This window comes from Chiloscyllium plagiosum, chromosome 5 (genome assembly GCF_004010195.1).
Source record: "Chiloscyllium plagiosum isolate BGI_BamShark_2017 chromosome 5, ASM401019v2, whole genome shotgun sequence".
Taxonomy (NCBI): domain Eukaryota; kingdom Metazoa; phylum Chordata; class Chondrichthyes; order Orectolobiformes; family Hemiscylliidae; genus Chiloscyllium; species Chiloscyllium plagiosum.
Genome location: NC_057714.1, coordinates 40198633 through 40213653, shown reverse-complemented (window position 1 = coordinate 40213653; position 15021 = coordinate 40198633). Strand labels below are relative to the sequence as shown.

General features: G+C 36.7%; 1 protein-coding gene across 1 annotated transcript; it reads left to right on the top strand.

Moving 5' to 3' along the window:
- Window positions 1-1328: 1328 nt before the first annotated feature.
- Window positions 1329-14778, top strand: tac1 (tachykinin precursor 1). The gene is made up of 5 exons (XM_043689891.1): window positions 1329-1935; window positions 4264-4366; window positions 11481-11504; window positions 14000-14053; window positions 14231-14778. The coding sequence occupies exons 1-5, from the start codon at window positions 1816-1818 to the stop codon at window positions 14278-14280; spliced, it is 351 nt and encodes a 116-aa protein (XP_043545826.1). The 5' UTR covers window positions 1329-1815; the 3' UTR covers window positions 14281-14778.
- Window positions 14779-15021: the final 243 nt, after the last annotated feature.

Sequence of the window (15021 nt, the reverse complement as noted above, 5' to 3'; positions counted from 1 at the left end):
TGTTGCTGTTGATATGAACGATTTTAATTCTCATCAATCGAGATTTTGAGATCTCTTTTAAAAATCCTGCTAATACTTTTCTAATCATTAAAACGGTGACAGAACTCAAATATGGTATATTTACATAGCGGTAGCTATCAACACCTAACTGTAGGATTTATTAGATGAAGTGGAGCGAGTCATTGCAAACATGAATATCTGACGAATTCTGGAATCGGTTTAAACGTCCTGCTGGTTTTGCAAAAGGATACAAAAATATCCAATTCTTCTTTTAAAGTTCTTAACTATCAACATGTATTTACTCCTGTTTTACCCTGAATTTCTAGATGCATTTTGTCATGTTAACTAATTACGGGTGTAGGGTTTATTGTTTAAGTTTCCTTACACGATAGTTAGGAAATTAAAAACTTGCTCAGTGTAATTGAATCTTGAAATGATTTAGGAAGAGCTGGTAATAATTACGGCATGGAATATCCCGTTAGAGAATATCCTGACTTCCCATCAAAGATCTTGTAACTCACGCATTATCTGACTTTTGACATGGTAATTTCTTACCTTTCAAATATCGACAATGATTGCGAACATTCAGATTTGTTGGCTGAAGTGAACTTACTGTATACATTTCCTCTGATGTCGCATTTGAGACTAATCTTCAAAAACGCTGAAGCATCATGTCAAATAGTTATGTAAAGTGCAGGGACACTTTAAGATCGAGGTTATGATCTGAACTCTTGTTTACCCAACTACGAAATAGCTGCAGAGAAAATAACTCCCACAGCAAATGATTTGAGTCAATTCACAGCTGCAGTAAAACGCTCACTGATAAATGTAAATTATGTATCACATTTGCGTCTGTATGGATATATGATTTGTAAGTGCTTTCCTAATCTTAAATTCTAGCCATTTAGTTGGTAATAAACCATAACTATAATTTAAGTTGCAGTTACAGTTCTTCTTTGCTTAACTTTCAAGTAAATTACATCCTCAAAAGGTTTTGCTATGTCTGCACAAATCAAATTGAGTGCATTTCCCCTCAGCTTAAAGTAATTTGTATTGTTCAATTTGATTTGTCCCTGAAGCCAATTTGAAGTATCTCATTTGTATTCAAAGAAGCTCCTTTCTTTCAACAATCTGATTACAATTTATTAAAAACTGAATCAAAACGTTGACTCCGGGGTACCTATTAGGTGAAAATGGAATATTAAACCGAAGTACTGACGTCGGTTTGAGCACTTATTCACAGTGTTGCTCATATCTGGGAAAATGACTTAAGCAAACAAAGGACAGAAATATACTTCTTGACATTTCTGCGCTTGAATATTGATCTTTCAAGTCAATTCGTCAAACGGAGGGGGGAGGGGTGAAAGGCTCATTCGCCTCCGAATTCCTGGAGCGCTATTTTTGGCTCTGTCAAGTACCTGCGGTCTAATGACTCCCCGGTGCAGGGTATAAATTGCAGGGAATTCAACGGGACTTTCATTCAGCTACCAGTCTTGAGACCTGGAATCTGAGACATTCAAACCCATCTTGGGTGAGGACTCTGTTAGACAGAGCAGGAGTTGTTGATTCTGCCAGTGCAAGTTGGTAGATGATTTGAGCGGATCAACAAAGGAGCCAGTGAGCTCGGGAATTTCCGGGATCGGACGGAAAAACACGAATTGGACTTGGGCCAGGTAGTGACAATCCACCCTCCAGCACAGGCAGGGAGAGAGCGCAGGCTCTTCACAGCTGCCAGTCGCTGCTCACGGTCTTCCGCAGCTCCAGCTTCCCCCACGTCCAGAGCCAGAGCGGCAAGCAGTCCTCCCCAGTCCCAAGATGAGAACTCTCCGGCTGCTGGCTGTGACTGTCAGCCTCCTGGTTTTGACAGATGTCTTTTGTGAAGAGGTTTCCCGGAATGAAGGCGTGTCTCTATGGGACTATAGCGACCACGGCCAGGTAATTTTTCAAGTAATATAATATTTACAACTACACGATATAAACATTGAAATTTAATTTTACTCAGTTTGCGTTTTCCCTGTGTCTCACCATTCCACATATTTAAAGTCATGATTTGAAGATGCCGGTGTTGGACTGGGGTGTACAAAGTTAAAAGTCACACACCAGGTTATAGTCCACAACAGGTTTAATTGGAAGCACACTAGCTTTCAGAGCGACGCTCCTTCATCAGGTTGCACTACCACCTGATGAAGGAGCGTCGCTCCGAAATATAACCTGGTGTTGTGTGATTTTTAACATATTTAAAGGTTCGAGACCGTTAGTGATTATCAATAGTGCAACCTCAAAGTACTTTCTTTTGGTTCCACATGGAATAAATGCCTAACTCCCATCTACAGGAATGTGTCAGAAATAATGTCACTTATTGCTGTAAAAAAATCAGCGGGCATCTGTCGGTGATGTATGAATGAGGATGGCGAGTTAGATAAGATTCCTGTACGGATGAGTTTCTATTTGATTATTTTGATGTGGAAAGTCAGGTATGGGCACAATTAAATGTTACAATAGTCTTCGTGAGCGCGAACAGCAACAATTGGCAATCTGCAGTTGGTTTCCCTCACAAGAGGGGAAAAAAAGGCCTGTGACATTACACGTTGGAATAGGTACCAGGAACCTTTTTTACTTGTGGACCGGTCTGATGTTTCCTGGCATATCACTCGGTAAGACGCCAGTCACTGACACGAGGCAGAAGGAGTGCTGGAGGAAAGAGAGAAAAGCGATAAGAAGAATAATTCTGGCTAAGGACTATGACTCGCTTAGTCCCGGCTGGTTCTATTAGAGAATGGGCTGCCATTCGAGGTCAACCTTTGCCAGCCCCGGTCCAATACTGAGTGAATATATTAAGTAACACAGCGAGATAGAAGCAGCGACATCAATAACGAGTTGCTATGGCATTATAATCCTCTTCAATAGATAAGAACATGTCAATTATAGGAACATAATTGCAGGGACCTCTGTCAGGAGTGGTTCAGCAAGCGGAAGGTGAATTTAGTCAGATCTACGTGTACTTGTGCCGGTTAGGTGAATTAGTCATGTTAAATTGCCCGTAGTTTAGGTGAAGGGGTAAATGTAGCGGAATGGGTCGGGGTGGGTTGCTCTTCGGAGGGTCGGTGTGGACTTGTTGGGCCGAAGGGCCTGTTTACACATTGTAAGTAATCTAATCTAATTTGGTCGCGGGTGGCTCGGAATGAGCTGCAGTTAAATCTTTACAACCAAACTGGGTTATGTATGTGTCGAGAGTGTGGTACTGAAAAAGCATCGTAGGTCAGGCAGCATCCGAGGAGCAGGAGAATCGACATTTCGGGCATAAGCCCTTCATCAGGATTGCTTATGTCCGAAACATCGATTCTCCTGCTCCTCGGATGCTGCCTGACCTGCTGTGCTTTTACAACACCATACTCTCGACTCTGATCTCCAGCATCTGTAGTCCTCAATTTCTCCTCCCTGACTTATATATAAACCCGATGGAATCAAATTCCTGTGTGCGTGAAAGGAATTTAGTGCTGACTTCCAATTTGTTTCCAAGCCTTGTGCGTTATTATGTAGAGGATAGATTGATATTTCCTCTCAACTCCCCTCCTTTATTAACACATCATGTAGGGAGTCCGGGCAATTAGAGAGATCTGTATTTATAAATATTCAATTGTTTATTTAGCAATAAACAGATATTTGTGAACATTGCCGTTTAGAAATTCAAAATGCTATTTGCAAAACTATAGTGTTTGAATACCTTTTCCCAGCGCAAATCTGGTGTCTGTACATGTTCCCGAGCAAGTAAACGCGAAGTCGTGTAACCAGTTCGATGGGTGGAGCACCCGCACAGTAGCTGGCGCATGTGAATGTATGCGCTGTACTCTATATAAGTTTGGACCATAATTATCCTCAATATAATTGTAACTTACTTTTGCAATGGTGCACTCAGTCTGCTGAACCTATTGCTCGAAATGCTAGAAAGTGAGCGGAAAAATAAAAGCCCAGTCGGACGCGGATTGGCCGCTCAGCAACATGGCTCATCATATGTCAACTGCAACATCCATGCAGTGGAAACATATAAACAACCCGCAGTAAACCATGGCAGAGATTCGCCCTGGGATTTCTACTTCAATTGTCTTTTGCGATCTTTAGAAAATTAGAATGCATTAAAAAAATAAAATAAGCGGAGTCCTGAAATAGCACATTGACAGTGACAGGCTCGGGCACAGAGCCATATCGCGGAGGATAAGTTGATAATTGTGTATTATTTTCTCCCCTGCTTCGATCTGTTTTCAGGACAAACGACTGCAGCCGGATTCGTTTCGGGAGCTTCTGAAGCGTGTGGCCAGGAAACCACAATCCAAGCAGTTCTTTGGCTTAATGGGCAGGCGGTCATACGGTAACGTGTATTTTTATTGTCGTGTTGCCGACTAAACTGAAGTTTTACCTGGTGACACCAAAAGTGCCTTTTCACATGAGCGCATGGTCAAATGACAGAGAACAAACGTCTTGGAATATACACAGAAATAAAAAGGATCAAACCGTACAAAGCGGGAATAAGAATAAGTCAAATGTATTTGCACAGAGAGAAGGTGCTGGAAATATACACCAGAGCAGGAAAGGTTTTAGAGGAGCAGGGTCAAATCTAGTTTCACCATTCCAGTGTTACAGTGTTTTATAATTGAGCTTCATATTTACAAACTACTCCATTGTCTCAAATATCTGGATGATAATTGGGATACATTTCCTTTGCTACAGTTGGTTTTAAGTAACCGCTGGTAAATTAAAATCTTATCCTTTAAACTGGATTATTCTTTTGGATTTTCTCAGTTGTTATCAAACGTGGCTGTAGTCTGTTGGTGAAACTCATCTAGGTGGTCAGCATTGGTTGGGAATACACCGCAGATATAGGTAAATGCCAATCAGAGAGTACAGTCACATAGCCTTTGAGGGTTGCTGTCACAGCCCAACGTATCACCATTGAGGAACCCATAAAAGCTGAGGTGTGTAGTTCATTTGGGTTTGTAAAACCAATTTCTTAGGAAAAAATACAGACTCTCCCTCCTTTCTATTGTGCTTTCCCGTGGGCGTAGATACAGTGGCTAATGTAAGCGATGAGAAATCTTAGACAACTCCAAGGCGGAGTTGATACCTGGTGATGTCATTGCTGCCTGACTGTTGTCAAGGGACCAGCTGAAGCTTGTTTTGTATTGTAATTGGAATATAAATTCTTTGGTACTAAACATAATGAACAACGCAGTATCACAGTAAACTCACCACCAAATCACTACATATTCATCCGCATATTTAGAACCCACATAATATATTATTTCACGACCTTCTCAAATCAGAATATTGCACCTTAAGGACAAAGACAGTCATAAAATAACAAAGTTCAAAACAAATCTTTGAATTTAATTATTTCCCACTTAAGTTCTTAGGTGGGAAATTGTTAAATTCAAAGGTTTTTGAATTTAATCATTTTTAGAGTCATAGAGTCATAGAGATGTACAGCATGGAAACAGACCCTTCGGTCCAACCCGTCCATGCCGACCAGATATCCCAACCCAATCTAGTCCCACCTGCCAGCACCCGGCCCATATCCCTCCAAACCCTTCCTATTCATATACCCATCCAAATGCCTCTTAAATGTTGCAAGTGTACCAGCGTCCACCACATCCTCTGGCAGCTCATTCCATATATGTACCACCCTCTGCGTGAAAAAGTTGCCCCTTAGGTCTCTTTTATATCTTTCCCCTCTCATCCTAAACCTATGCCCTCTAGTTCTGGACTCCCCATCCCCAGGGAGAAGACTTTGTCTATTAATCCTATCCATGCCCCTCATAATTTTGTAAACCTCTATAAGGTCACCCATCAGTCTCCGATGCTCCAGGGAAAACAGCCCCAGCCTGTTCAGCCTCTCCCTGTAGCTCAGATCCTCCAAACTTGGCAACATCCTTGTAAATCTTTTCTGAACCCTTTCAAGTTTCACATCTTTCCGATAGGAAGGAGACCAGAATTGCACACTATATTCCAACAGTAGCCTAACCAATGTCCTGTACAGCCGCAACATGACCTCCCAACTCCTGTACTCAATACTCTGACCAATAAAGGAAAGCATACCAAACGCCTTCTTCACTATCCTATCTACCTGTGACTCCACTTTCAAGGAGCTATGAACCTACACTCCCTAGGACCTTAGCATTAAGTGTATAAGTCCTGCTAAGATTTGCTTTCCAAAAATGCAGCACCTCACATTTATCTGAATTAAATTTTTGAATCTATTGTAAAGAAGAATAAAATAATTAAAATTATAAATTACTTTACTATCACAATTCATTATAATAAATATAATTTGAGGACATTATTTGAAAAATACAATAGAAATAAAATAATTGAAATAATCCCATAGAAAAATCTAACAGTCAACCTTGTGGTGCTAACCTCTCAACTGAAGTTAAGTATTAAAATGCAATTTCCCTATATCTCTATATTCTCCCTTTTTGGACAAGTATCCGAGTTCTTTTAAATGCTATTTTAGTCTCTAGTTCAATAGCCACATCTTTTAAGATATTTCATGCTACAATATACTCTGCACAAAAAAATAGTCCTCTAACTCCTTACTTTATTCTCTAGCATGACCCCCAAGTTTATGCTGCCATGTTTTTGACTTGATTTTACTGTAAACCATTTTAAAAAACATTTAACCACTTAAAACATCTTACAATTTTAAACTCTGCAGTTGGACTCCCCTCATTTTCTTTTACTCTACTAAAAAGGCCTGCATTAGTCAAACCTTTCTTCACAAGCATTTTATGATTTCTGGTATTATTCAAGTGAATCCTTTGCATGGTTCTATCGTTTCCACAATGCCAGGCTGCATGCAGCACTCAAACTGTGACTTGCACAAATGTATTTTCCTTTCTTCAGTGTTGTACTCAATGCCTTCATAATCTAAGACTCACCTATCTTTTCAACATTTTCTCATCTCAATTTAATCTTTAAAGTACTGTAATGCAATGGTGATCCAAATCTCTTCATTGATCACCTTTGTATGAATCTCAGAAGTTAGTCTAAGTTGTACTTTTTTATGATCAACAAACTTGAATTGTATATTGTATACCTGTTCAAATCATCAATATAACTGGAAAATAAAGTTGATTTTGACATAGAGACTTGGACCACAGATTTAATCACATCTCATCTATCCAAAAGAGCATCCATTTCCCTGTACTCTGCTTTTTGTTCTTTAGGTAGCACACTATCCTGTTGGATACATTCCTTTTAATTTTTGCAGCAAATGAATTCAACATGAGGTCTTCTGGAAATGTACATATACACCAACTGCCACATTCTCTTCATCTGCATACTCAATAATTTCTGGAAAAAAATCAAAACAAATGAACCAATTCATAACTTAAGTAAGTTGTCCATGATTTATTCCAGTGTTTTTAGGTATTGGGTGAAAATGTGAGCATTGGTGTTCAATAGGAGGGCAATTAAACTGTAGTTGCTAATCTGAGCAAAAGGATCCTTGGAGTGTTATGCAATAGACCTAACTTATAGTGCTGGCTGTTTGGTGGTGCTCTGTCCATTGGTAAAGGATCTCTCTTCATTTTGTGGTTAAATTATAATTCAAGGACAGATCTCATAGGTGCACTCATTCTTAATAACATCAAAAATATTGGAATTTAAGTTCAGCAAATTCTAAGATGATTCATTGGATGAGGCTTCATGTCAAAGGTTTAATGTAATTGATTTCCAAGTTTTCAATTCAGATTCTGAACTATGCTCTCACATTTAAGCTAAGCATGCAAATTATTTTGGATACAAAGGTGGTCCATCAAAGATTCCCTTCTTCATTGAACCCAGCAAAATCACACAGAGATCTAAATGCCTTAATTGGATGCATTCTTAGGAAACTTTCAAAATACAAATTGTTCTACTAAATATTTCACTGTATTTTACACTCAGAAGACTACTTCATGATGATTTAAACACAATGTGCATTTCTGTATCCCCACTACCACTTTTAGCATATACCCCAAACAAAGTAGTTATTTTGACAATAGTAGTTCAGGTATAGTTGATTATTAATGAAGGTTCCACAGTTTGAAACATATTATTAATTTCAGTTGAATAAGCAAAGGAATATGTGCACATATAAGGGCTAAGATGAAGTTTAATATGAAGTGTTTAATAAAATGTACAAAACATAATGAATTGGAGAGTATGCACCCATATATTCGTGAATCTGTCTATATTGCACATTTTTTTTAACTAGAACAAAGAACAAAGAAAATTTACAGCCCAGGAACAGGCTCTTCAGCCCTCCAAGCCTGAGCCGAACCAAATGTACTGTCTAAACTGTCGGTCAATTCCTAAGCATCCGTATCCCTCTACTCCCCACCTACTCATGCATTTATCCAGACGCATCTTAAATGAATCTACCATGCCTGCCTCTACCACCTCTGCTGGCAACGCATTCCAAACGCCCACCACCCTCTGTGTGAAGTACTTGCTGCTTTGAGATTTGTATAAAATATCTAACTGCTTAACCCATGGTCTTATATTTGAATGATTCAGCATTTCCTCAACTTGATAAACATACATATATTGTATTTACAGTTAAATATATGCCATGTTTCTATCAGGAAGAATTAAGACTTATTTTGTTCCATCCTCCTCAAAAATATTGGTTCATAGTTTCATATAGATTTTCCGATATTTCCATTTCTTAAGTGAGGAAAATACTGGGAATAAGCAAGCTACTTTTCAGAATAGCATATCAGATCCAAACAAGGGAACACAGGCATGATGGTTAAATTTGTAGATGACACGAAGACAGGTGGAAAAATATGTTTCAAAGAAGAAATAACAAGGATGCAGCCTGACTTCTAGCATGAATCTCCCATACAGTACAGTTTTGATCTCCTTAAAGAAGGATGCAAATGCATTGGGGATATTTCAGAGGAGGCTATAAGATTGATATTTGGAATGAAACGATATCTTATGAGTAAAGATTGAACAAAGTGGGCTTGTTTTCACTGAAGTTTATAAGAGTGAAGGGTGACTTGAGTGAAGTGTTTAAGATCCTGAATATTCTTGATAAGATGGACACGAAAAGGATGTTTCCTCTGGTGAGTAAGTGCAGAACTCAGTGACACTGTATTAAAATTGTGTTTGCCCATTTATGACGTGATGAGAGGAAACATTTTTCTCTGAGGGTTGTACAACTATCGAACTCTGCCTTGGAAGCTGGTGTAGGTGGGGTCATTGAATATTTTTAAAGTGGAGGTGGGTAGATTCTGTTGGACAATTGAATCAAAGACTACCTGAACTAGTTGGAATATGGAATATTGGAATACAAACATATCAGCAATGATCTTATTGAAAACCGCAGCAAAGGCCTGTGACTGTTTCTAATTTGTATGTTCATATGTCTAATCTGCAACTAATGCCTATAAACATAATCCATTCTAACACATCACATTGACCTTGCCCTCAAGGAATTGGAGTAAGCCTTTTCCCCTTACATCCACGAATTGATTTACTAAGATCATAACACATTTAATTATAATCACATATCTGCATTATCACTTAATTCCCTACAAATTGAACTACAAATTCCAGCTGGTCTTTTGCTGTCCTGATCTAACAACGTTGAAGTAATGTGTTACTCTCTCATTTTTACCCCAAACCAATATTAAGTTAGCTCAGTGTAAAGTAAACTATGTTGTGCTCCTTCCTGGATGACTGCCATGTATAAAGAGTCTCATTTATGTAGGCTTTCTTTCCAGAAATGAACATTGTTTATTTATCAGAATTCTAATGCATTCCATGTGATTATTAGGGTTGTTGGATTTATAGTTTTGTGTAGGTCAAATATCCAAAAGATGCTAAACGCTTGAAACTTACATGTATACCTTATGTGTATGTGTGTGTTCTTAGTACTTGAAACTTGCTATAGTAATTTGAGAGATTATAAACATTTGTCATTATGACAGGTTAAATCTTGACAGCAACTTCTGCCATCCAGACTTGTGCATTTAGATGTGAATATTCGAAAGTTACTGTCAGAGGTACCTTTTCCTTCACAGGATGCACTTTTGCAATCCTCAATGTTAGATTTTTTTCAATGAAACTACTGTAACAACATGAACCTGGACTATTTTTTCCATTAGTACCTCAATGAAATCAGCTAAAAAAGTTAAGGTCAGTGTGTTCAAGAATGATTGAGTTCCTTAACAGAGTAATTTGTGATAATCCATACTAAATAATAGACAAGGTCTTTTCCCTATGGTGGAGGTGTCTGGAATTAGAGGGCATTGGTTTAGGATGAGGGGGACAGATTTAAAAGAGACCTAAGGGGCAACCTTTTGCCCAAAGGGTGGTGCGTGTTTGGAATAAGCTGCCAGTGGATGTAGTAGAGGCTGGTACAATTACAACATTTAAAAGGCATTTAGATGGTTATATGAATAAGAAGGGTTTAAAGTGATATGGGTCAAGAACTTGCAAATAGGAATAGATTAATTTAGGATATCTGGTTGGCACGGATGAGTTGGACCAAGGGGTCTGTTTCTGTGCTGTGCATCTCTATAACTCTGTGACTCTAAATACAAAATGGGAATTTTAGATATCATTTGTATGTTCTTAAATTAAATACTGCTTTAGTGTACTTTCTTAGATTAGATTAGATTAGATTACTTACAGTGTGGAAACAGGCCCTTCGACCTAACAAGTCCACACCGCCCCGCCGAAGCGCAACCCACCCATACCCCTACATTTACGCCTTACCTAACACTACGGACAATTTAGCATGACCAATTCACCTGACCTGCACATCTTTGGACTGTGGGAGGAAACCGGTGCACCCGGAGGAAACCCACGCAAACACGGGGAGAACGTGCAAACTCCACACAGTCAGTCGCCTGAGGCGGGAACTGAACCCGGGTCTCCGGCGCTGTGAGGCAGCAGTGCTAACCACTATGCCACCGTGCCGCCCACTTTCTTGTTGCACTTAGATATTTCTAATGGTCTAGATTAACCATCATCAAATTTGCTTGTTTTTTTTAACAATGTAGTGATGCCAACATTAATGATAATTTTGAAGTTTTTAAATTTGGTATTGGAAAAAATGACTTCTGGCTGGAGTTTGAAATACTATTAAAAAGTTTATATTACATTACTTAAAATGCACTCGCTACGCTCTCAATGAATGGTGACTTTTTGTTATAGTTTTCTTCAGTTAAGATAGATTATCTCTTTAAGATGATGAATATGGTAACAGACACAGTTGTGTTGAAAGGAATAATGATTAAGGTACATCTGAAACTATTCACTCTTTATTGGAAGCCATTATCAGAGATGCACTAAACAGATCTGGCTATCTTCATTTGGAGAAAGGCAGGAATAACCATTCTAAAGAATCAATGACTCAGTCAGGGCAACAATTCTTTTTTCAGGAAATTTAATAAGAAAAATAACTTTTTTAGTTTTTCCTTCCTTTCCAGAATACAAGCCACTGATTCGCAAAAGTAAGTTTTGAAAAGTTAATGGTTAATAATTGAGAAAATCAAACAGAAAACCTTTGAAAAAGATATATTAAATTAATTGTGATTTAATGGACAGATTCAAGATTGAAGTTTTATGTCTCTTTTGTTGTATGAACCTAAAACCTAAAACCATGATGTCATGCATTTGTCTTGCAAAATGGTTGCTGAAAGATCCAGTTCAAAGAAATATGTACAGAATTAAAACAACCCCAGAACATGATGCTAAAGTTAGGTTTCATTCATACTGTGCTAATTTTCTCAAATTTGTGTGAAGCACAGATTAATTAATAAAGCATCACTCCTGCTTGTTCTTAGGTTCAGTTCTATTTACTTTGCTGGTTTTCTAAATAAGTTAAAATTTTCATAAAATTGCATACCTTCTGACTCCTAATTGCTTCAACTGCAGTAATTGTTTTCAATAGACAGGGACTTGCAATTGCTACAATCCTAAAAGTAAATCATAACATTTTTGAGGTGTGGTGATAGTGTCCCTATCTGTTGGCTTGAAGGCTTGGTTTCAAACCCCACCTGCTTCAGAGGCGTGTCATAACCTGTTCAAACAGGTTGATGAAAAGTCTCAAAAAAATTATAAGTCTCAGCAAATATTGCACTTGAGTAATCATTTTCATGGTACTTGTCAGTATATCTCATAAATCTGTAAGTACAATGGTGCTTTCAGCAATCATCTTCAAACATGATCTTACAGATTTGCACATTAATGTTCTTGAATGTGAAATCAATTGTCTTTCTTCCAAAACATGACAGGTCATTTAATAAAAATGAAGTATTCTAACATACGGTATGTTAGAATACTTCATTTGGCAAAACAGTTCCTTCACTATTATAAAGGTGGAGAGTTTCTTGATATAACATCATCTCAATGAGATAACAGAAACCTTTGTTGCATTCAGAATTGTAATAACTAGCTTGCAGTAGTTACATTAATTACACAACAGATCTTATGCCCTCTAGTGGAATAAACTACTGTACTTTATTTGGGTCTTCCAGGTAAAATCTATATTGGCATCAACTTAATTTATGTATATGAATGAATATTAATGAATTTTAAATTCAAGCTCATCTTATTGTTACAAAATAACAAGTCAAGCTCATCTTAGCATTACAAAATAACACTTCAAGACATGAATATATTATGGTTTTCATCAACATTTTCTTTTTTTTATTTCTAACACTTTTTCAAAAGTAATGGGATGTTCTACTTAATTCACTAAGTTGTCCAATCTTTTCTAATTATGGACATACCTTTAATTCTGTGCTTAAAATTGTGCTAAGACCACCCAAATTTGATTTATGTCCCTGAACAGCTTTAAATTTTAGCACACTAGTTTTGATATTAGAAAATTAGTTTCTCACCCGAAGGGTTACCTGTAAATTTTCATGACTATAGGACATCTAACATTTTCACACATTTTAACAATCTTTTGAAAAAATGCAAAAGAACAGGTTTTGTTTTAGCGAAGGGCAATTTCAAGACATATTCTACTCTCACCTCTGTAGGCAATCAGATTGGTTCCCTGGAGATGAATCACCATCAGATACCAATCTAATGTCCCACTTGCAATTTACAGCTGGTGGTAGTCACCACTGCAAGGAACTTATTTATCTCCTGTTTGAACTGTTGCATCAAATATGTGATTGCCTCACAAACTGATAACTTGTTCTGAGTATTGACGTGCCTCTGTAGGATGATTACCTAAATTACCTTTTTGAAATAATTCATCTGCACAGACATAGTTTTGAGTTTTGTCATTTTAAAACCCTCAATTAAATCTGTCCAAAGCTTATATCTTCTTTCATCTCAGCCCATCATTATAGCTCGGGGCTTTTAAAGTAAGGATGATTCTAATATTGTACTTTTAGATATTTTGTCAGGACCTCTGTAACTCTCAACACATTATTGTAACATTAAAAGCTTGTTTACTATTTACATACATTTATTCTGAAATATTTCACATGGGTTCTGACATAAATCAAGTTTGAATGAACATTTTATATTTTGTGTGCTAATACCAAGTTTGTGTGGTCTGCAGAGATGGAAACAAGTTGGAAAATAAATCATATAATATAATATCTGTACCTTTGGCTCAGGTTCATTAAAATAATAAATTACATGGTATTCTAATCAGAAATTAGTATTTAAAAACTCAAATTAAGTTATTTATGGGTGCATAATTTAAAATGAATACTGGGTTAAATTTAAAATGCCCAGGAAAGCAAAATGTTAGATAAATTATTGTCTCTAATCTCCGAACACGCAAATCTATTTTCATGTGATTTGGTATTTGATATTTGTTCAAGTGCTCAAGTAAATTATTGTTCAAATTTCACACTCAATCATGACTGTCTAGGAAAGGAAAACAAAATATACTGCCATTAAAAATATTTCACAATAAATACATGGTAAAATCAATAATATAATTGATAAATAATTTACTTATAATTCTTTTGATTTATAGGACATAAGTTAGGGAATTTTGTTGGACTTATGGGAAAACGCTCTTCAGCTGCTGGTAAGTAAAAGATGTCAAAAGTAAATTGATCTATTTACTATTAATCTATTTATATCACAATATTAATATTATTGTGGCATTATAATATTAGTATATTAAATAATTTTCTATAAAACACTTCCTCAATGTTTTGATCTGATCACTGAAGTTACACCAATGATATTTTTCTTTCTACAGATTCCTCTTCTGAGTGGAAAACAGCACAAGACCTTGTCCAAAGACGTTAATAACAATAATAAAGAATTATATTGAATGCTATTTATTTTAATTTGCTAGCACAAGTGTCTATAATATTATATACCCACTTGTATCAGTTGGTTGTTGAAAAAATAGTTGTTATGACTTTCCCCAATAGAAGTTATTCTATTTTATTGCTATTTTAGCAAAATATAAAGTGTAGTGAACATTGAGGCAGTGCCACATATTATTCAAAAACATAATAAACAGATTTTGATAACACTCGACTGTGTCAGTTGTAATTGGAAATAATGTTCTCAATTGATGTACTGCTATTTTGTATGCTCTGTAATAAAATATCTATTATTCACTATTTGATTTTCATTAGTTATGAACAGAGAAAGTCACAGGTAATATGAAGTGAATGATACAAAAACAAAAACTGTTTTATGTTTCAGCACATATCGTTACAATTTGTATTTTAATGTGCCTCATTGTTTCATAAATAATAAATGTATTATAATAATTGCAACAAAATGTATGGTTATTATTACAACATTTTTGCAAAATTTGACAGCATTATACAACAAATTGATTAAAAAGGCATTTCTCTACATTTTACTATGTAGTGCAGTGAGAAAATCTTCAACTTCTGAAGAACTACATCAATGTTATGATTGGAGAGATGATATATAGTGATAAAAATGAAGGGCCTATTTCCATGCTATATAGCTCTATGATTCTATTAAAAAAGGAACTGTCATGACCTTTCAGCCATCAGATTTCCCCAT

Bases quoted from the DNA above. Each gene is read 5' to 3' on its own strand.
- tac1 (XM_043689891.1), top strand. From the start codon at position 1,816: ATGAGAACTCTCCGGCTGCTGGCTGTGACTGTCAGCCTCCTGGTTTTG. The intron at 1,936-4,263 runs GTAATTTTTCAA...ATCTGTTTTCAG, and splicing joins ACTATAGCGACCACGGCCAG to GACAAACGACTGCAGCCGGA. The intron at 4,367-11,480 runs GTAACGTGTATT...CTTCCTTTCCAG, and splicing joins AATGGGCAGGCGGTCATACG to AATACAAGCCACTGATTCGC.